The sequence below is a fragment of the Aythya marila genome (genome assembly GCF_965140915.1).
Source record: "Aythya marila genome assembly, chromosome: 7".
Classification (NCBI taxonomy): domain Eukaryota; kingdom Metazoa; phylum Chordata; class Aves; order Anseriformes; family Anatidae; genus Aythya; species Aythya marila.
This window is the reverse complement of record NC_139048.1, coordinates 17,647,046-17,669,157: the sequence shown is the minus strand read 5'-3', so window position 1 is coordinate 17,669,157 and position 22,112 is coordinate 17,647,046. Positions and strand designations below refer to the sequence as shown.

Below are 22,112 nucleotides of genomic sequence, written 5' to 3'. Positions count from 1 at the left end.
TGTAAAGGATCCCAGCTGGATGCAGTCTTTACAAGTTCATTCCCACAGCTGATAAGAACAAAACACACAAAGCAAAGGAGATCCAAATGAGTTTAAGATTTCAAACCACATCTTCGAGGTGTTCAATTGCTAGGACTCCGGTATGTAAAAGACCATTGAAAGTTTCAGAGTGGAGAAAGGATAGTTTTCTGACACAACTTTCCAACGTGTAGCCAAATTTGCCTATGTAGCTGACATAGCTTTCTAAGCAGCCTTTGCAGATGCCCACATGATCCAGAGGACATCACTGGCCTCCTCACAAGCCTTGTGGCTTTTTCCTTGAAGTGTAAAGTCCATTTTTTGACTTTACCTATTTGTTTCAAGGCAAAAAAAACAGCACTACACAAACCAGTGCATACCCACACCCTTCTTCCCCACTATGTTCTGAAACAAAATCTGACTTAAACAAAACTTGCTTTGCCTTGAGGCAGCATATGAACAAATAGAGGAAGGAAGGTAAACCACATGGGTTAATGCAGTAAGATAAGGAAGCATGTGTGTAGGCAAGGAAGTATAGCATTATTCACAAAATTTTTGTTAAAAGTCCATTAGGGAAGCTGAAAAAGTATGCAATCAAAAGTTAGAGGATTCCAGGCACATGATACAGAGGACACATCCGTGGACTTGCTACTTGATGCCCACATTCTGTATTTGCCTTCCAGCATGCACTGCAGATTTGTGAGCAGACCATACATCTTAAGTGCTGAATCCATCCATATGACACAATTTTGCAGGGTGTACTTTACTTTTGGACTGAGCTGACTTGAACGAATGACTCATTCTTGATTTTTTAACTAATAGGGTCAATTCTGCATCCCTGTCTGCATAGCTCCAAGCAGCAACTGTCTGACAGTGAAGGCTGTGTCATTACACGATTCTTCATTCTGGATCAGTAAATGACCAGGGCATGAAAAAAACCAGCACAATTTGATGCAAGCAACAACCACATCCCTGTCTCCCTGTCTATGCAGATGGGAAACAAAATTCAACACTTTCGTAGGTATTTGCTTCTAACGTAGCCACAAGAAAAGCAGATATCCAATCTAGCATAAAGCCGGAGTGTCACAGATAGATTATATCCTGGTTTGGCAACAAAGCCTCCCATTGCAACATTACCCTGACAAACTCATCTGAACAAGCACAGCAAGTACTGAGCAGCAACCACACTTTGCATCCAACACTAGGGGCCTCAAAGATGGATTTATTACAGGTTTAATATGTTACATTCAAATGCTGGGGTTATAGAATATCCCATGACAATCCACGACAGCTGCCTGAATTAATAGCACACTGATAAAGTGCCAGTGATTTTGCTTGAAGTTTTGCTGGCGATCACAAGTAATGCAGTTTGGTGGAGTTTGCAATAAGCACATGATACACTGCAGAGGGATCCTATGCGATTCAGATGTACCTCTGCAGCACTTTTGTAGAGTCTTGGCAAGGCAGGGATTCTTATTTTGGATCTGAACAATATATTTTGCTGCCCCTCCTGGAGGGATGAAAATTGTATTTCAAATTTTGGTTATTAAGGATGGAAGAGGAAGTTCCAGAAAAGTCAGATGAGATAACTATAACCCTGATTTATTAAGTATGTTGTAATAAAGTGGAAACACACACACAATCTTTCAGAGGATTCAACAGTCTCCAAATGGAAAGCCCTAGCTATTTTTAATGCATGTACAGCAAGAGCTGGGTACTTGGTCCTCAGCCTAGGTCCCTGACCCAACTTCCCAGACAAGCTTCAATAGGGTCTGAGACCCCAGTTAGCATTTTTGGTGTATGTTAGCATACTTGTGAAGAATTTGATGACATATCAGGCTAAGCAAATATAGATTAGGTATTTGGTTATGTGATCACTTGCTGTTATTTTCAGAGATCCCTGCCTGCTAACACACACACGTGAACAGCAAACACTTAATGGGGCTACCAGCAGCTGAAAACAATGCCATTATGGGAGCTGCCTGGCAAACACAACAACAGGCCACCCAACCCTCCCATAGCAGGACCTGTGAAAACCGTCTCCTTGACTTCATGCTCCCTTCAGGGAGTATTGTGCCTGTCATAGCCACTGAATTAATAGGTAAACTGGTAAGTTAAATAATCACCTGCTTTCTCACTGTGCGTGCCTAATAAGCACTTAGTATGACATCCTAACAGATTTATGCTGAGGTTAGAAAACTTCACTGGCTTACACCCTGATGCTGTTTTCCAAGTGCATCCATGCCATGGACAGTACAGATTGCAGACTCTGCACATACTTTACCTGGGGAACCATGTCCTCCTCCCTTCCCAACCCTACCTTAGTTCACTCTTGTGTTCTCTTGTGTTCATCTTTCCTCAAGCTTTCTAGTGTAGCATTAAGTCCCAAATTATCTCTCTCTTCAACCTTTAGCACTGTAAGGCCTGAACCCCACTTGCAGTCCTGGCTGCTGTTATAACACACCTTATCCATGCATAAAAGCTCCTGCTAAAGAAAGCAGGGTGGAAAGAAAAGCTCATGAAAGAGCTCTGTTGTTTGCACCCTTTGTCAGATGATGCTCAATCAAGCACCGAATAAATGTGCTTTGCTGTGGGTTCACAGAAGGCAACAGTGGGGTGAAGGTGGCAACCAATTCTGCCTATACCTAAGGAAGCCTCAGTTACCCTGGTAGCTTGCAGAGCAGTGACTGCCTCTGACATTAACGCGTTAGACTCTGACGTGGGAGGATAAATTACCTATCCCTTACTTCAGCTGCTGTTTTCAAGAGCCCTGCAAAGAAAGCAACTGCTCCTGAGAGCATCTCCCTTACCGTGCCTGCTCAGCCAGCAGTAAAAGGAGTGGGTGAAGCTACTGAGAAAGTGCCAGGTTAATCCTGCACCTTGCCACATGGTGCCTCCTGCAAGGGAAGAGAGCACAGAAATCCATGGCAGCCTATCAACTGCCCTGCGTATGGCCAGCTGCTGCTGATCATATGTGGGAGCAGACAGCAAAGCCCTCACTGCCCCCTCCGCCCACTGCTCCTGCCACTGCAAAGACCTTTTTTAAACAAACTTGCTGAATAATGGTATAGCTACAGCATGAAATGAAGGTGATGTGAGCAAGGAAGCATTGCTGCTCCGAGGAGCACCAGGTGCATTCACACTTGTCTCTTTGGGGTCAAGCTGCGTGACTTGCAGGTCTGATGTACCTGGGCATCACCGTTGTTATATATGGAGTGGTAACTCGTGTCGAGAAAATGGTTGATATTAATAAAGAAGGGGGAGATGTGGGAGTGTGGCCATGGGGGTCAGAAAGCCCCGTGGTTGATGATAACATCGATGAGGCCATCAGAAATGTAAAAGAGTTTAGAGGGAACAAAGAAGGGTGATTCAGGAGATTCCCTGCAGTCTCAGGGTTGCTTGTTCTCTAGCCTTTAAGGCATGGAAGTTTCTGGGTGTTTGCTGTTGTTGTTATATGCAAAGTTGTTTGACCAGTGAAAAGTTGTTTTGAAAAGAACTGCTATGGGGTGAAGGGTATAAGAGGGGAGCCTGCCCTCAAGATAGAAACAAACAAACAAACAAAAAAAGGCAACACGATGAAGTTATGTCATCAATAAAGAAGTAGGAAGAAGGAATGAAAAGGAACAGGCTAGCAGGACGGAGACCAGGACAGGAACAGGCACATTGATCACCTCATGAAGATAGGTTCTGCCAAACTCAGCAAACCGCTCAGAGAAGCTCTACAGAAAGTCTCTGGAAATAGGCTCACTGGAGCTGGGAAGAAGCTCAAGCTGAGTGAAGCAGACCTGTGCATACAACTGCCCCTCGCTGGTAAGCAGCTGCACATTATGGGGAATCATACGTCCTTAGGAATAAAGACTGTCCTGGTAACCTTACAGCTTATTCTCCTTACTAACAGTCAGACGGTTTATGATCCTGAAATATGGGACCAAATTGAGGTCAAGGTGTGGGACTCTGCTACTAAAAACGACAAGGTAGTGGCGGGATTGCTCGGCACCTGGCGAGCAGTCTCTGAGGCCTTAAAGAGCCATGTGGGACCACAGTCAGACACGTGTGGTTTGCCAGATCGTGAGGGAGCTGCGGGCTCCTTTACTGATCTGACTGCTATGCCATTGGCCCCTCCGCTGCTACAGCCATCGAAGGCTTTTGCTGTTACGCCCCCTGCTGACCTGGAGGTGCCTTTTGACCCTGGCCTCATTGGCCTTGAAAAGGAGATGGATATGGTTTTCTTCAGTTCGGGAAGAATGGGATACATAAGGCCCAAAGACTGAGTTGCTTGACAACTTAAAGCAAGACATATTGTTCAAAAGGAATGGAAAACGGAGACTGTTAAGTCATGGAACTTAAAGGATTGTTTCTTACCTTTTCTGATTGTATAAGCATATTCAGGTTTAGTATGTAACAGCAATGTTCTGTATATTTAGAATGTTTGATGTTCGTGTGTGCGTGTTGGTGGAGTGTAGACTCCCCGCACACTCAGCTCTGCTTGCTTGCATTCTAAACCTTTTATAAATATTCTTTTATACTCAAAAACTTTTTATATTTTATATTCTTTTATATTATATTCTTTATATAATTTGTAATTATATATGATTTACATAATTATATATAATTTTATATATTTTATATTATTTATATTTTATGTCTTTTATATTCTCAAAATGCTTTGTTTTGATCAGGCAATGAATTCAGACGAAAACGCAGGCACGCTGACAGTGTCCACAGCAGGAGCACGCAGCACCTGTGCCCAGCCTGGGCTCTCACCCCTGCTGCTTCCTGCTCCTCTACACCACAAAAGTTAAAACAGCTGCACATTAAGATGACTTCACAATTCCTTTCAGAACTGCATGAAAGGATTTTGTGTAGTTTATCCCAAAGGAGTTGGCTCAAATCTAAATACCACTGTAAATAAGCATGGGATTCAACAAATTCTTACCTGTTTGGCATTACAGAAATGTGCTTAACACAAGAATTTTCTTTTTGGATCAATGCAAAGTTGAAATACATACATATACATTCTCTGTAGATGCCACTCACTACCTGAGCCTGAGAAACTTGTGCCAGTCTGCATATGAATGCCAGGACACACTCCCAGAGCAGATTTATTCACACAAACGAATTTAAACTCTGTTTTCTTGTGAACAGAAACATACACAGCTTTCAAAGTCACTTGGAGAACATTCGTGCAGACGAATTTTATGAAGAACAAATATAAAGCAGCCTAGGCACAGCTGGAGAAAATCCGTTAATGCTTAGACTGAAAGGTAATGGAACTGTGGATGTTTGCTACATTTACCCTATTCACCGAGCTCCAGGACAGTTTTAATATTTTCCTACATTCACCCTATTTACATAGCTCACTAGGATAGTTTTACTGCATTTCTTATTTATCCTTAAGATTGTACCAAGCATTAATTGTTTGTAGGCTTTTGCTACGTTTATATATCTTAACCTCTTCCTTTAATTTTCTTATTTTCTGATCCTTTTTCTCCAACTGCCACACCTTTAATAAACAAAAACAACAGAAGAAAAGAACTACAACCAAAGAAGAACAGAAAGGGCACAGGAAGAGCAGCAAAGGATGGGAGAGGGGAAAAAAAGAAAAATGTTAAAGAACAGAGAAAAACATTGTCACAGAGCACGTACAATGGACCACCAGACGTGTAAGGTTAAATATTTGCTGAGGCCAGACCCTCCCTTTCCCACTGAACAACGTTGTCCGTCTGTCTGTCCCCCCAGCACAGGCTTGCCAGCCCCTTATCTCATTTCCTACACGTCACCACACACAGTGGAGCACATTCAAAGAGGACACAGAATTTGATAGGAGCACCAAAGATGCTGACAGCTGCACAAGTGTCAACTGCATAGTGTAGGGAATAGCACTTTTTCAGCCTCCTTTTGCCTTTTTTACCCCCCAGCAGCTGCATACCATGGTAGGCACTTCAGTCAGTGGTGTGGCAGCCAGCTAAACGCCATGTTCTTAAATACAGAGGAAGTAAATGCTCTTTAATTCTGTACAGCTCTTAGGATTCAAAGGTTATTTCTAATCTAGTATTTTTTTCCAATAAAGAGCTGTCCCATTCTGCACCCTGGGTCAGCTATTTAACTGGAAAGGAACAGCTTGTTTTGACTTCAGCTGAGGTTATTTATCAAGAATTGCACGATTATGACTTTGACTTGTTTCAAAATGACCCAAGAGGTCCCCTCCAGCCCTGTGTTCCTAAATAAAAATAACTCCATTGAGCATCTCAAGGCTGCTGATCTATAGCCTCAACTTTCTTCTCTGCTTAAAGGTGGCTCTGTCCAATCTTCAGATAAAGCCAAAGTTAACGCTTTCCTTGTAAGATTGGTAGACTGCTCCACTGACATTTTCTTTGTGGAAGACAGAAATTTTGATGGTTATGGGTATTTATAAAAACTAGGCACGCATACAACTTCCCAATAACCTCACCAGCAGTGCTACAAATGGTTACCACTCACCTCAAAGTTCATTTAGGGACTTATACCAGAAATAAAGCAAATAAATAATAAAACAAACTAAACAACAACAACAAAACCCAACGACCTGACTTCTAATTGATGCCACCACGTTAAGACAAGAGGCTTACTATGCAGATTGCAATAAGTGCTTCACTCTTTTTCCAGATATCTACCTACAATGGACCTGAATCAATCTGGATACTCTGCTCTGCACATCTTTAACACCTTTTCATTTTTTTTTTTTTTTTTTTGGGGGGGGGGGGGAGAGGGAAAGGGGGTAGGGAAATTCCCCATGATATCAATTAAGAGCAACATTAATAACATACTTAATAACATACTCAATGCCTACTGCCCAACAACTGCAGTTGCACAAAACTTCTGCAACAAACTCATGAAGTTTTGGCGTTGAAGGGCTGCTGAGGACACGCGGGGAGCATAAGATAGCAGCAGAATTCTCTGATGCTAGTAATTCCCCCATGCTTACCTCATATTTATTTCCTATATTTTATTTTTTTTTAACACATGGTGGGTAGGGAATGGTTGCGGAAGGTTTTTGTTTGTTTACACCATTACTTACACATTAACTGATTTCTAATTACATGGCATTTATCTCTTCCTTTTAAGATTGTTAAGGTGTCATTAAAGGTGACTAAATATTTTATTTAACTTTCTTGTTTACAGTTAAATTTTTAGCTACATGATACTCCAATCACTTTGAGTCATTTCTATCAGTTCAATAAATCAGAAATGCACTTCTCTGGATCAGGCACTTAATCATATATCATTATATCTCTGAATAAATATTAAGATACGACAATAACTGTTGGGAAATGCTGAAAAGGCTTTTTACTCAAAGTGGCCTTCAGCTGACATTTTTCCCATATCTGGTATATTAATTTTTCCACCTTCAGGAAAATCTTGTCCTGAGAAAGGACACTGCCGCAGAGCTGCCACCAACATGTGGGAACAGGATGTTTTTTTCCCCGGACTGCTGCAGTCAGCTGGGGAAATGATTGCTCTCGCCTTCTTTTACTGATGCTGCACACTGGATTCTATACTTGGGTGAGAGGGATCCCTAAATTCTCTTTGGATTAGCTGGAGATGGTCTGGTGAAGTAGGGAGGTACCAAACTAATGCTCTTTAGATCCCTCTGGAGAAAACTAGGATGCTGATGCTGATGACAGCCAACAGTGCCCAGGCACAAGACAGAGAGCAAAGCTTCCTGCACACACCTGGAGGGGAAGCACCAAGGCCACCCAGTGTAGGTCCCTGCTGGGGATGTCACAGCCTGGGAAGGTGCTGGCAAATGCTCTGCTTGGGAAAGCTGCAGCCCAGCACTGGAGCACTCCTCGACAGAGAGGCAGCCAGAAAAGCAGGCAGCAGGGCTGTAGAGACTGATCTGTCCTCACCTAGAAAGCTTGGTGATAAACTTACAGAAAATGTATTTTGAGCTCTTTCACTGTTGTCATCATTTCGGCTTTTGTGGTTTATGGAAGAGCCTTATTCAAGCTGTGAAAAACTAATTTGGTTTATAATGCCCCTGAGGTTCATGTCTGGGTTTTAGTGAAATGAGGAGCTGTACTTAAACAGAAATACCTTTCCGTCCTGTTCTTTTAGTGCTCAGAGCCTGAGTAGCTTTTTTTTTTTTTTTTTTTTTTTTTAATAAAAAAAGACAATAACTCACAAAAAAAGGAGTCTGCACTGTTAATTTGCAAGATGTCAGTCTTACCAAATTGCTTTCTAATAGAAAGGCAGATAACGTTTTAGAAACCAAATCCTGTACCTACAGAACGAGCTATCCAGAAGATTGCCTCTATTTATCTGATGTTCTAGGGCTGCTATTAACGTCAATTTGTTTTCTTTTCCTCAATACACAAGACTTGTTTGCAAAAACTAATCAGGCATGAAAAGGCAAGGCAGGCTATTTCCTTTCATTCACACAAGCTTATGTTTCAAGAGAAACCTATTAGGATAGTTAATGCCATATGTGCTCTTCTACTGGACAATACACACAATATGACACCAAAAACTGTCACCAAGACCATTATTTGTCTTGGAAGGCTTACAGCTGAAACCATGAGCCTTGTAAAACTAACAATTTTAATCCCAAAGCTGCTGGTTTTTATTTTTAATAATTATACTGTATAATTACTGTATATACAATGGTATGTTACTATAATTCCCAGCAGTAATGGAAGAAAATCTCTAATACAGGATATATATATATATTATATATGGTATGTATGGACATATACTTTAATGGGCTGTTTCGAATCAGCATTAAATCACCTAAATGCAACTGAGAGCAGTACCATGCACAATATATACACACTATATATCATATGGGGGGGTGGAACTAGATGATCTTTGAGGTCCCTTCCAACCCAAGCCACTCTATGGTTCTGTGAATATGAACATGAGGAAGTGTGTGAAAGAGGCACATATACACATTTCAAAATACACCCCCATGCAATGCACATCAAGTTTTATTCTAATAAGACCTTGAATTGATGGCTTTTCAAAGTGTCAGAGTCAGGCCTGAGCTTCACCTCACAGAAACACTTTTCTGCTTAACTTCACATTTGGGGCAATTTACAGCCAAAGGTATGAAGACAGAAAAATCTGTGTACAGATATTGGTATAATAAATCTTTTACATGAATTGCTTTAATGAGTCCTCAGGCACAAAGCAGGACAAACAGTGAGGATCCCATCTGAGAAGGCCCATTTCTGAGTCTGGAGCGGTGTCAGGGTGTGATGCTGGAAGAGTCTTCAGCCTTCTCAGTCTGACTGATAGACCAAAAATCACGAGACATACGTTGGTCTGACAAGCACAATTTAAACAATCTTGTTCCCACACCAGACTGCTGTAGAGTAACCACTTTGTCTCCTTGCTCATGGAAGAAAACATGGGCAACGCTGCAGGATACCTCTGCACATGAACAAACTGCACACTGGTACCGATCAGGCAAAAATTGCTTACTTTTCCTTGCTCTTGAATGTGATTACAGTAGCAGGAACACAGTTTGGGAGAAGCTATGGACAACAATACCTTAGCTCAAAGATCAGCTGTGACTAGCAGAGTGGTGCTCTGAAGCACAGTGCTCCTCAGGCAACCTGTCTCATTAGAAAGTGTTGGGAATACCACCAATGGCAGGAATATCACCAGTGGCATTATTCTGCAGCTAGCTTTAAATAAGAGTGGAGAACGATGAGAGCACATACACTAACACAGGGGATGGATAAATCCTCTAATAGTAAATTTTCCACCTCCAGCATGCACAATTTTGATTCACGTAACAGATGACGTTTTGGGCTATAACTTCTCATGCAGCAAGCTTGTTAGTGCTGAGAAACAAACACAAGTTAAATCTCAATTGTTATCACATGGGAAGTAAAACAAACACACACAGATGCTATGGGAAACAGCAGCAGAGACAACAATTTACAATCCTTTAAGTCAGGGATGATACGATGTCTACGGAAGTCAGCAGAGTACAGAAAAACTTCAAGTGTCACATTTTGAATGAGAAAAAAGCAAAGCAATCATCATCATTTATTAATAACACCATACGAATTTTCATATGAAAAGTAATGAGAACAGTGACATGAACTCTCACACCTTGGCCAATCTTTCTGGAAAAACGTGTGTTCTATTTGCCTAAAAATTCCCTCTGTAATATTAGAATTTTTCTCCTTCAGTCGTACGTGCTATCAGCATCTGATGCCATATAGGCAGAAATATTAACTCTGGAGACTTTCCCCATTTTAATAGCAGGCAAAATAGTTCATGCATAGATCAGTTCAGCTGAGAGCAGTTATAAATTATTTTTCTAAGATTATCTGGAAACCCTAGGCTTCTTAACCAGTCTAAGGGTAGCCAGAGCCCTATCCGCCATGAGGATAAAATCACAGCACACGCTCTACACCTTCTTTAAAGGGGTAGAAAACTTCAGAAAATGACAACACAGCAGCTACTAAGCTGGGAAAGAAAACATTAAATGCTACAGTGAAAGACAAGGAAATGATTGGAGGTCAAGGGAAAAAAAAAAAAAAAGATAACAGAAAAACACATTGTTTGTTATATAAAAAAAAAAAAAGTATGATCTCTGACCAGGAAGAACATATACGGCTACATGCACATCGTGAAAACATGCATCTACTCACAAGTAACAGTTTGTCTTAGTGAAATCACACACTGGAAGTTAACAAACAACTAACACATCTTGAGCAGATCAGCACATTCTTCATGCTCTGTCTTCCATTCAGCCTCACCAAGCCACACTTCAACTAGATCCAAAAGCTTATTTTAGCTCTTAGTAAATCTTTAAAACTCCAAGAAAAGTGCCTCTGCTGAGTGCATGTTGGTGCAGCTGCTCAGTTACCTCATTTTCAGGAACAACCAGCAAGAACTTTCCATGCTACTTATGGGTGTAATTCTGCTAATTGTTACTGCAGCCCAAATCTACAGTTTCCCAGTGCTATGTTAAGGGACATCTCTCTTCATATAGATTTGTTTTGGTAAGCAAAACATGAAAAAACTCCCTGCCTCATTACAAATATTTTACCTTTGCTCTGTAGCTTTTAAAATAGCTGGAAATCTGATTTATATTTTTATTTTTCTCTGATGTTCCTGTACAGCTCCTCAGCTTATACCCTCTCAGCTCCATACATATACCAAACTGGCAGCAGGCAGAATATTTGAGTAATTTTTCTGACAAACACACCTATGTTCACATTTAAGGAACCTATGCGTTAACTGGAGAAAATGCTAGAAAAAAAAAAAAGCCAGCCACACGAAGTGAGGGTTTGGCTTAACTCATAAATAGAAACCAAGGACGAGGTAAGTGAGAGGCAGCTCTGCAACAAAGAACCCAAGGGTGCCTCTGGCACAAAAACCAACCTGTGAACGGGGAGGACTGGAACATTACAGAAAAGAAGGGTGAGTTACATTAGGAGGAATGAGGCAGTACACAGAAACAGGAAACCAGTTTCCCCAGATTGTACCTTGTTTTTCTTTGCTCTTCAATGGCTACACTGAAAAGGCACACACGTAACTACAACAGAGGAAAACAGAGCATATGGAGCAGCAAGACAAGACATCGGGTAGTTATCTCCTTATGTGTTAGACAGCAATGATAAAAGAGCCCATAAATGGCAAAGCTTTAAAGGACTTGAAAAGGGAAAATAGAAAGACTGATGCTATCTAACAAACCAAACTAGAAATATATCTAAGAACCAGTCACAAAAGAACTGATAAAAAAAAAAGCTCCATCTCTTCTTCCTGTTAAACCCAGTCCTCCCAGTCAGAGCAGAGCTGCAGAGCATTTACAACCACAGCTCAGCGTGCCAGAGATCCCGTAAAACACCCAATCGCTCCTATCAGCGACTTGCAAATGGAAACATTTCAGAAGGGAACTATGCAGGCGCTGCTGCTTAACGTGGCCCCATACACCAACTGCAGGCCATATATCACAGCACCCTGAACTGCTACTCAAAAACCACTGCAATAGAAAGTTTACGAAACCAAGCATCTGGTTAAAAAAAAAATAATCAAGAAAAGATTGTAAATGTAAGTACGGGCTTCCAAGCTAGTACTGTTCTCCTACAAGAGTCAGGAGAAATATAATTACAATAATCCTGGATCCTCTCTCATCTTCTGATATTGCTGGTCAAGGAGCCGTGATGAAGACGTGCATTTACTACTTGTTCAGATGGGACAGTCACAAGTGTACTGTTTGGTCAAAGTCTCACCACATGTGACAACTCAGGAGCCAAAAGGCAAGAGATTTAAAAGAAGGACCCAACAGATATCCTCTTATCCTTTTATTCCAGCCAACTTTCTAATTGTTCCTTAAGTAGATCCCATTATCAATAATCCTTTCAGTGGGATCAGTTTCACTTTAAAAAGCTTATTATACGGGATGACATAAACAAAAATAGCTCAATTTTTATTGTCTGAGCATTCTTTTGTCCAAAAAAAAGTGTTTTATCTTGATACACAGAGAATGATATTAAAATCTTTAAAAGCTTAAAATCTATTCCAGGTGAAATGAAAAGTGATTTTTTTTTTTTTTCCAAGAACTTCTATTTATAATGGAAATTTACCCTAAAGGAATAAACTACTAGAGAGAATTAAATTATTAAAATTCTATCTTCTGAGTTACCTGAAAGAGCAACCTGGGGTATCTCAAAGAACAGTTGTTACAGGTAACTCTTGGTTGACAGCACAATTATGAAAGGAAAACCTTGAGCTCACATCAAAAATGGGAAACAAACATTAAAGGAAAAGTCAATTAATATCTTAGCTCAGTTGAGACAAGTTTTCTTTTCCAGTTAGGCAACACCTGTACATGGAAATACATTGCTAGCATCTTCTGCCTATGAACCTACTTTCTGAGCAAAGCTCTTTTCAGCTTGCATGCTCCACATCCTGCACTATTGGATCATTTTTCCTCTTGTACATGCATTTCAATTAGGTTGTATTAGATAAACTTGAAATGACTATAAATTTCCAAATTCACCTGAAGAAAACAACTAACTTTTTTTTTTTTAATCAGTCCTCAAGTGCCACCTGATTTCAGTTTCCTCCTTCGCAAGCACCCTAAAGCACTCAACTTGTTTTTACACGTTTTTCTGACTGTCACCACCTGCACATCCTCTTTATTTCATTTTTCCCCCACCCAGTTTTTAGTTAGCGCCTCAGTATAATCTCCATAGTCCTTTACTGTCAGGAGGCATTTGTACATTGACAACTTCATTTACTTGTTACATTCTTTAGGAACAATAAAAATTAACATCACCTATCTTTCAAGGAGTTTTGCAAATGAGTAGCTCCAGGTACAACCTTTACACAAGTGTTTCCCAAAATTTACTTCCTCATCTAGCTACAGAACAGCCAAGTTGTCCAATAAGTCCTCTGCAGTTATGCCTGAGATACCCATGCAAGAGCTCTTATGTGAAAGATTTCATTATTCCACCTTTTCTGGCAAAAAAAAAGCAGAGTTTGGAAACTCTGACATGCCATTTTAATATTGGCCTTGCGTGGGCAGTTTTTATGTAGTGCGCACCACAAGCAACAGGCTTCATCATATCGTATGGGTTTCAGCTCCCAGAAGATTAATCTCAGCTCCATTAACTTCATTAAGAATAAACTAGCTGTGTGGGATACTTCTGTTTATTCTCTTCAACTTGCTACTCCATCAGGCTAAATGAAATTGACATCGATAGAATTAACCACAAACAAGAAAAAGGCAAAACACTGGCTTCATGACTAGTAGAGCACAGTGGATCAGGTATGGGAGGATTTACAGCACATCCTCAATTAGAGGTTCTCTCTTGCATTGCCTTGCAGTGCTGTTCCACACACTCTTCATGCAGGTGCCCAAGCAAAGAGAAATGGTAGCTGTTCAACACTTGGGCCCCGTTCTGTGCAGCATCAAAGTAAAGAATGGGGCACAGCAATACAGTGCTTGCTTCTTGGCTGGGCTGCACACAGATGTCCCTGCTGCAAAAGCTTGCTGCTCTGCTGATTTACGTGGTAGCTATGTATCAATCTGCAAACATGAAAACCAAGCTTACCAAAACAATTGTTCTCCAATTACATCCCATTTTTACTGTTGAGATTTTTACATATTTAGGGTGGAAGCCAGGCCCTTTCAGCACGTAACGACACAAATTGCGTATTTCTGCAGTGAGCTCGAGGGCCCTTTGTGATGGCACATTCAGCATATTCTTCATCCAGTGCCAATTTCTCTGCTATGATCACATTCTATTGCATGGCAGCAGCATTTCCGAAATACTTCGTATTTAATGTGACCTAAACATCAGATGCACAGAGAAACAACCTGAATTGTTTTAGATGAGGAAACAAAATACTAATTCTGTATTCAACAATGAAAACTGCTTTTATACAAAAAGCCCTAGATGTTACTGGAACACAGCACCGATACGTCTCAAGGAGAGAAATTACCTGGTCACGGTGTTCTCAGTCCCTTCACAAGGGAAAGTGCTGCTGGTTTCAGCAGGCTAACCCAGCTCAGCTGATTTCCATGCTGATATTCTGTCTGCCCTCAGGAACACTTTTTCCAGTCTCTTCCAAAAAACAGATGGACTTTTGGTCATCAGATTTGCTACTTCTGACACCATACTATAGCTAAGCCAAGGAGCATTCAGACTTATTAAAGAAAGGCTGTTTCAGAACTTTAGTAAAGAGGGGAAAAGGGGATCAGCAGACATGGGATACTTCGTAAAGAAATTTCCCAAATGCCTATTGCCTTCATCCAGAAAAAGCATTGTTGGTTTGGTTTGTTAGATTAAGCAGATCAGATAGGGCAACTTCAAAGTCTTGGATATTTATTGAACACTGACATTGAGCCACACCTGCAGAGACAAGGCTGAGCGTGATGTCCCTAGCCCAGCAAATTTCAGCCTAAACCACTGAGGCTGGCTGCAGCATTTTAGGCTGAATATGGGAGCCTCCAAAGAAGAAGAACAAACACAAAGATGTCACTATTCCATGTAACAAGGTACCCTGGAGAAAGCCTATGAGTAATGCCCAGGATTTCATGCAGGATCAAATAGCCCATAGCAGTATCATCAAACTGGGACAGAACTGAGAGGAGCTGGGGTAGGGACCACAGACAAACAGTGTACAGCCCTGTCCCACCAGCTTCTGAACTGCGTACTAACCAGCAGGTTACCTGAACAAGTTCCTAACACCCCTCTGTCAAGGAAAATTGATGTCAGCCATGAATACTTGAGGATTTAAGCCCCAAAATTGACATGAGCAGGAGGTCTTTGCCTACATCAACATACTACATTAAGAAGTTTTGCATGGTCTTCAAGAATCTCTCAAAGCCAAACAAGTTTAAGATGCGAGTACAATGAAGGCTCTAAGACAAGACTCACTGAATACCATAACAGCACCCAAAAATGCAGGAGGGACATATTATTTAGGAAACTCAACAGCATCACAGACTTCAAGAAACCCCCAGAGAGGCAAGAGAAAGATACCACTTCCCTCATTTGCATTTCACATCTGGGAAATTTGAGTCATCACATCCACATTGGTATAAATCCAGAAACTGCAGGAAGGAAGGAAGCAAGCTTTGAACTGGGGGGAGGGAGAATGAAAGAGAGGAGACTGTTTCCATTCTGAACAAAGAGAGAGCAAAGTCAGCACTGTCCTGCTGAGGACTGTGGATGAGGACTTACATTCCCAACTCCAAAACTACTTTCAGGTCCTATGCAGAGGAGAGGATGCAAGAGTTAGGTAGTTAGCTGAAACATTTTCTCCATTTTTGTACCCCAAACTTGCCCCAAGGATTCTATGAACAGGTGAGAAACAACTTTAATTTTTGAAAGGCAATATTTTTTTCTTCTGTTTGTCTCCCGTCTGGAACTTTGCTTCCAACTTTTTAATCAAGAATTGAAATTTCTTTTACTGTACTTCCACCTGCATTCTTATCTAAAGCTCAAAGTAAATTCAAACACATATACTGCTAATCCAGAAGTGGAGTATAAATGGTGTGTGCATGCAACCCCCCCAAGGACACTACCAAACAGCTAAGGAAACCCAGAAGCTTGGTCATGTCTCTTGGCAAGCTGTGGACATCGTTTTGATGGTATCACTAAGCGTCAAGACCAAGAGAGAGACGACTTCTGTGCTCTTGCAAAGCACAGGCCAGCTCGCCTCTAACAGAAGGATAATGTACAATCCCCAGTCCCTCCCAGAGCGCACAAACAACTCTGCAAATGGGATGGAGCTTTGAGCAGCCTGGTCTAGTGGAAAACATCCCTGCCCACAGGCAGGGGGGTTGGAACTAGCTGAGCCTTAAGGTCCCTTCCAATACAAACTGTTCTGCGACTGGGAAGGGAAGGGTGTCAAATTAGTTTTCCATAGATAACCAGTGAGCTAAGACAACAATAATGTACATTATAATTACGTATCCACATCTGGCTAAGGGCTGCAACATTACCATTATTTCTGGATACTGTTGTGATGATCTTCTGGCAGCAACTAATATACTTACCATTCAGAAAGCACTCAAGGGTAATACTCCACAGAACCCTAATAGACTCTTGTGATAAACACAATGGTTAATGAAAATCAATGTTTAATAGGTAAAAGCATTTTCTAGGAGTACAATTTAACTCAGATGCATTGTTTTTACATTAATTGTAGCTCAATTCACTTAGGTGGACTTACCCAACTTACAGTTTGCACCATCTTGCAAATCCATTTCCTGGTGCATACGAATGTGGAGACACATCCAAAACATACACCAGGCATAAAATACACATGTAGCAATGGTCTCTTTTACATCCATTCACACTTGTTATTTACATCACATCCTGAAACAACATTCATACCAAAGCCAATAAAATTATCTTACAATAAAACCATCAGAAGAAGAGAGAAAGGGTCCAATAATCCCTTCATAAAATGCAGTAACTGACTAAAAGCAAACGCTAAAGACATTTACTGCTTTCTCGGTTCATTGCCCCATCAAATGAAACAAGCAGAAACTAATAAATATGACATACAAAACAAACAGCAGCAGGAAAGTGCTGCTTCATTTGTTAGAAGTGCCAAGGAAAGGAAGTAAGCACATGCTGCTTTGTGGGTAGCCGACAACTCTCCAATGCTGAACCACAGCCGAGAAGCAACTTTTCAATGGCTTTTGTATTGTATGCAAAGTAAGTGATTAAATTTACTAATGAAGAGTAAACTCATCCCAGCTCACTAACAAAATACATTATCTTGTTCCCCTGAGGCAGAGCGACAATCCTCAGCTGTCACAGACTCTGGGGAAGAAGGCTGCCACGAATTGCTGGCTCATCTTACTACCGAGTGTTATTTTGCTGCCAAAGTAATGATCTACTGCTTCTGGGGCCAGCACAGCTTTAAATTCAGCAGGGATGAAGCAGGGATCTTGTCTTTATGGGGAAAGGAAAGATGCTGCATGTGCCACCAGGCTGTTTCTGGGTTCTGCAGGATCCTGATCAGTGCTGCCACAGTACCTGTGATAGTGCCAGATGGGCATCATCTAAAACAGCCAGGCAAAGAGCACCAATCCTCCCTCCAGGGCTGAAAACAATGCTTCTTCCAAAAGCAGGGGGGATGAGGAACCTTAGCTCCAGCAGATTTCTACTCAGTAAACAGCCCCTGAAAAACATCTGAAACCCAGGTGAGCTGAATGAGACCCCATACAAGCCTGCTTCCCTGATGCACGAACTGCACGAGCCTGTTGCATTCAGCAGGAAATAGCTGATGTCCCTGCTTACACCGACCTGTGCATACAGTAAGACAGGAAGAACAGAGAGAATGTCACACTGCAAACCCATTTCTGTCTGAAGCAATGCAGGTGCTGCAGGATTGCAAGGCACAGCACAAAGCAGGGCTAACTGCAAGCACCCAGCCCACAGAGACCCTCACCACAGCGAAGGCTGTGCACAGGCTGCAGAACTGCATTCAAAATCCAACTAGAGCCCTGTCTTGCTAGAAAGATAAATACAGAAGATCATAACTTACCCTGCATGCAGTTACATCCAGTACCCTATGAGCTTAAGAGAGACAAGGAGACAATCCATGTGGGCATCTTCATCCAGAGCAGCTCGACTGCTCTGTGGTCCCACTGGCACCAGCTCTACCACCTACTACAGCAGAACAGGTGCAGACAGCTTCCAGAGAAGAAAGCAAAGCTGCCTCCACAGTCCAATAAGCTCAACAGCACGTCTTCAGCTTCAGTGAAGAAAAATTGAGTGATTAGCCTGGATGTCTTGGGCTTTGGTTTTAAAGGATTATACCTTTCCAAATTCCTCCCTATCACAGGCTGGGAGCCTACTGAATGCAGAAAGGCTGTAGCTTGCAATTTTACTGCTCACAGACACATCAATATCTGTCAATTAATACAGGCAATAATATAGCACATGAAAGATTTGTTTGTCTCTCCTATGGCTGCCGGCAAGAAACTCCTTTCCTTTTAGAAAGAGCAGATAAAATTAAGATATTTTCAATCTATGTTTTTAAGTCTTTCTTTTTTTTTTTTTTTTTTTTTTTTTAAACATATCTACATAAGACTATAAGATAACAATCCAAATTGCAATTGCAGGATAAACAGTAAAGATAACATTTTTCTTAACTCACGCAATGTTTTAGGTTAGAAGAAAAAAAAAAAAAAAAAATGTTTTCTCTGTTGAAGATTGCAATAACAAGTAATCACTCCTTCAAGTTCCAGTTACATAAAGTGTACCATCATTCTCCAAATGCACACATGCTACGCAGAAGAAGCTGATGTGCTCTGAGTGCTTTCTTAGTGGCTGCAATAGGATCATGACAGTTAAACGAGGTGTATAACTAAGAGTGGGAACAAGTCCCAAAACTACTTGCAAAAGCAGCAGTGCTTTTCAGATTGAAATAAATTACAGCATATTATAGGAAGCTTACGCTCCACTGACTGTTCAGTCTCACCATACCAGTTAAAACGGTGCTGCTTGCATAATCACATCTGCCATTCACAATTTAACAGTGGGTCTACCCTACATTCAAAAGTATATTTAAAATTACACACATATGTAAGAAGAGAATAAATTGCATGCAGGTGACAGTTGTACTCTGTGATTACAGGCACCCTCTCAGGAGTGGCTTAATCTTCCCTTTCAGAATTTTAGGCATCTGTCTATCCAGCAGAAAATACAGCAATTCATAAAACCCTTATGATGCCTAGGTCTATGTGCCAGGAAAAAATGGCTTCTGAAACCCTCATACTTCACAAGAGAATAGTATAGGAAACATATTCTGAATTTATGCAAAGACACAGCTCTACAACACTAAAGTAAATACCTTTAGGTGAAGACTCAGCATTGCATCAGAAGTACAGGATCTGTCCTTTGTGCATACAGCTAGCTGCACATGCAGGCAACCGCATTAAGGTATCTGAGCGTTCGGCTACATTTGTCATGCTCCTGCCAGAAGCATGTCGTCCACTACCAGCCACAACTTGATAAGACAATCTTGCAGCAGCAACAGCACAGCCCTTACCTCCTGCCCCCGGCCCCAACGCAGCAGCCGTCTGCAGGGCCACGCCGCCAGCCAGGTCGGGGCTACAAGTCACCAACCAGCACAGAGCAGGGGCCCTCCTGAACCTGCAGCAGCTCCTCAAAGAGGTTCTCCACCAGTCCCACAAAGGGCTGTACTAGTACGGCTCCGAGGGTGGCAGGGGGCTGCTTACGCAAGCACGGTTGTCTACAGAAACGCAGGCCAAATTTCTCCCTGAGAAAGCAATTGTGTTTGCATCAAAACATCTCAAAAATCTTCCCCCCTGCCCGTGCCCAAGCCGTGGGATGCTGGCACAGGAATACAGATCTGGGATGGATCCCCGGGGTCTCCTCGTCCTGCTCCACACCGCCACAGGAGGGAACGGACTGAGGACACCCAGGCAGGGACCCGCAGCAGCTGGTCACTCCTTGGGCAGCAGGACGCATAGTGCAGGACAAGCTGGGGAAAGGGAGGCTTCTGAAGGTCCCCCCTACCAGTTCTGGTGAAGCTGTGTAAGATGAAGTTACACGCTGCGCTGGTTCTCCTGTCGTCATCACTTTGCAAGCGGAGTGTAAGGCAGAAGTTAATGATTGAATTTTCAAATCATTAACATGGAAGCCCTGAAGGGAAGCCCTGAGAAACCCACGATTAAAATGCAGCTGCCACTACATGGTTGCAAAAGATGGGAAAGTAAACTAAAGTACGATGCAAGTGAAAAATAAAAGCATGAGAGAATAAGCAATATATAACCACACGGACTCTGCATGAAGAGACCATAACGGCCGAGGATTTGAGGTGAGCAGTAAGAGAGCCCTAACAAGGCACAGTGCAAAACGCCAAGCAAAATGCCATCCTGCCCCACTTCGTCAAGTTCTGTGCTACCCCTGAATTTCCCAGCACTAACGGAAACGTTTCCTCATCGCCGCCGCGGGAGTAGGCTTACAACAACAACCAGCCCAGCCGGGCTGCTAACTTCATGAAATCAGCTCGCTCCAAAGGCTGCCGGCAGACCCCAGCCCGCCCCAGACACCCCACTCACTGCGCCCGTTTGGCGACAGCGAGCCCACAGCCGAGTGGCACAGCAGCGGAGCGCAGCTCGCCGTGGGGACAGCGCCTCCGGGGCGTTATTTCCCCGCAGAGCCAGGTGCCGATGCAGGCACGCACCGACCTGACCCGGGGCGGTCCCATAGAGGGCTCGGGGACCCCCCAGCACCCCACAGCTACCCCCTAGGACCCGGTGAGCGGTGCAGGACCACCTCAGCGGGCACCCTTGGGCTGTTCCGTTCCCTCTCCGGCGCGGCTCCTCCCGCCCCCCCGCACTCCAGGCTTGTATTTCAGCCTTTCGCACCTCGCCGGCTACCCGCCCGCCCCGCGCCCCCCGCCCTACCTGCGGCCCTTGCAGCCCCACCGAGCCCGGCGCAGGACGCGGCGGGGCGGAGCGGGGCCGCCGCGGACCCGGGGCGGAGCGGAGAGCCCCGGTTCCGTCCCGGCTGCACGGAGGAACCGGGACACCCCCTCCCGGAGCCCCCCGGGGCCCCCCGAGGCAACAAGCAGCTCCCTGCTCGCCCCGCCACCTGCCCCCGATGCGCGGCTCCCCATGCCCCGGGCACCCACCTCTTATTTCCACCCCCTCCTTTCTTTTCTTTCTTCCCCACGGAGGCGAAGCTCGCACCGCGGTTTGTGGTTCAGCGCTCCCCGGCCACTTGAGGATGTATTTTTAAACCAGGCAACACTCAGACTGGACTTAGCACCACGACTTGTGCACACAGGTGGCCTCCAGTCCCGCACACCCCGTTAGGAGCCGTGCTGCCGCTGCTCTGTGAAATGCTTAAAGCCAAGTCAAAGCCCCAGGCCAGGGGCAGGACTCACACGGATTTCAGCAGGCTTTGGACCCTAGACTCTTGGAACGAGTTTCAAATTCCAGCAGCTTTTTTTGTTTATCCAAGGGAGATAAACTAAGTGGCCTGCCGAATACCCCGTGGGCTTTCAGACGTGATCTGGGAAACAACAGGTCTTTGCTCAGAAGGGACGTGAAACGTCCAGTGACACTTTCCATGAGAACCAAGATAAAAGAGGACCTTTTCCTTCCCTCCCAAACACTGCTGCCTGACAAGGACTGCCTGGTTCCTGCCTTTCAGCACTGCCAGGAAGAGCAAGCGCAGAGCACCCAGAAGTGAACCAGGGATGGAGCACAGGGGGCTGGGAGCCATTTGCTATGCTGCTTTTCCAGGGAAAGCTCAAAATCCTTCAACAAAAGGAAGTACACACAATCTGGGTAAGCATGGCAGCTTTGGGGTGGGTTATTAGTTATCAGAGGCTCCTTTTCCAAGGTGACAGGGCTATTCTGGAGAATACAGAGGCAGGAAGGGGCCAGCAGAGGCTGGTCTGAAAGTGCCTCCCCCTCTGGCATGCTGCAGGATGAAGCAGGGTGCTGGGCAACCTGCAACACCTGTGCACACCTTCACTAGGATCCTGGTGCATGGTAGCTCACAGCAGCCACAGAGAGGAGGGCTAGGTTTTTCACAACCAACTGTATGGGTAATGAAAACTTGTTCTTGAATGAGAACAAATGT

General features: G+C 43.3%; 1 protein-coding gene across 4 annotated transcripts in view; it reads right to left on the bottom strand.

Annotated features, from left to right (window-relative positions):
• SLC16A12 (solute carrier family 16 member 12) overlaps window positions 1-21,331 on the bottom strand; it is a 31,895-nt gene extending 10,564 nt beyond the window's left edge. For 2 of the 4 annotated variants that reach the window (XR_014317892.1, XM_082764569.1), the window contains exons 1-3: window positions 19,543-20,374; window positions 17,523-17,678; window positions 16,708-16,853 (exon numbers count right to left, since the gene is read on the bottom strand). Coding sequence is in view for 1 of the 4 variants with exons in the window: in XM_082764569.1 (XP_082620695.1) it covers window positions 16,708-16,828 (121 nt within the window). In the remaining 3 variants the exon portion in view is untranslated. Of the gene's footprint in view, window positions 1-16,707; window positions 16,854-17,522; window positions 17,679-19,542; window positions 20,375-21,153 lie in introns of those variants that run through there. The other 2 variants (XM_082764570.1, XM_082764571.1) reach the window with 2 other exon arrangements.
• Window positions 21,332-22,112: the final 781 nt, after the last annotated feature.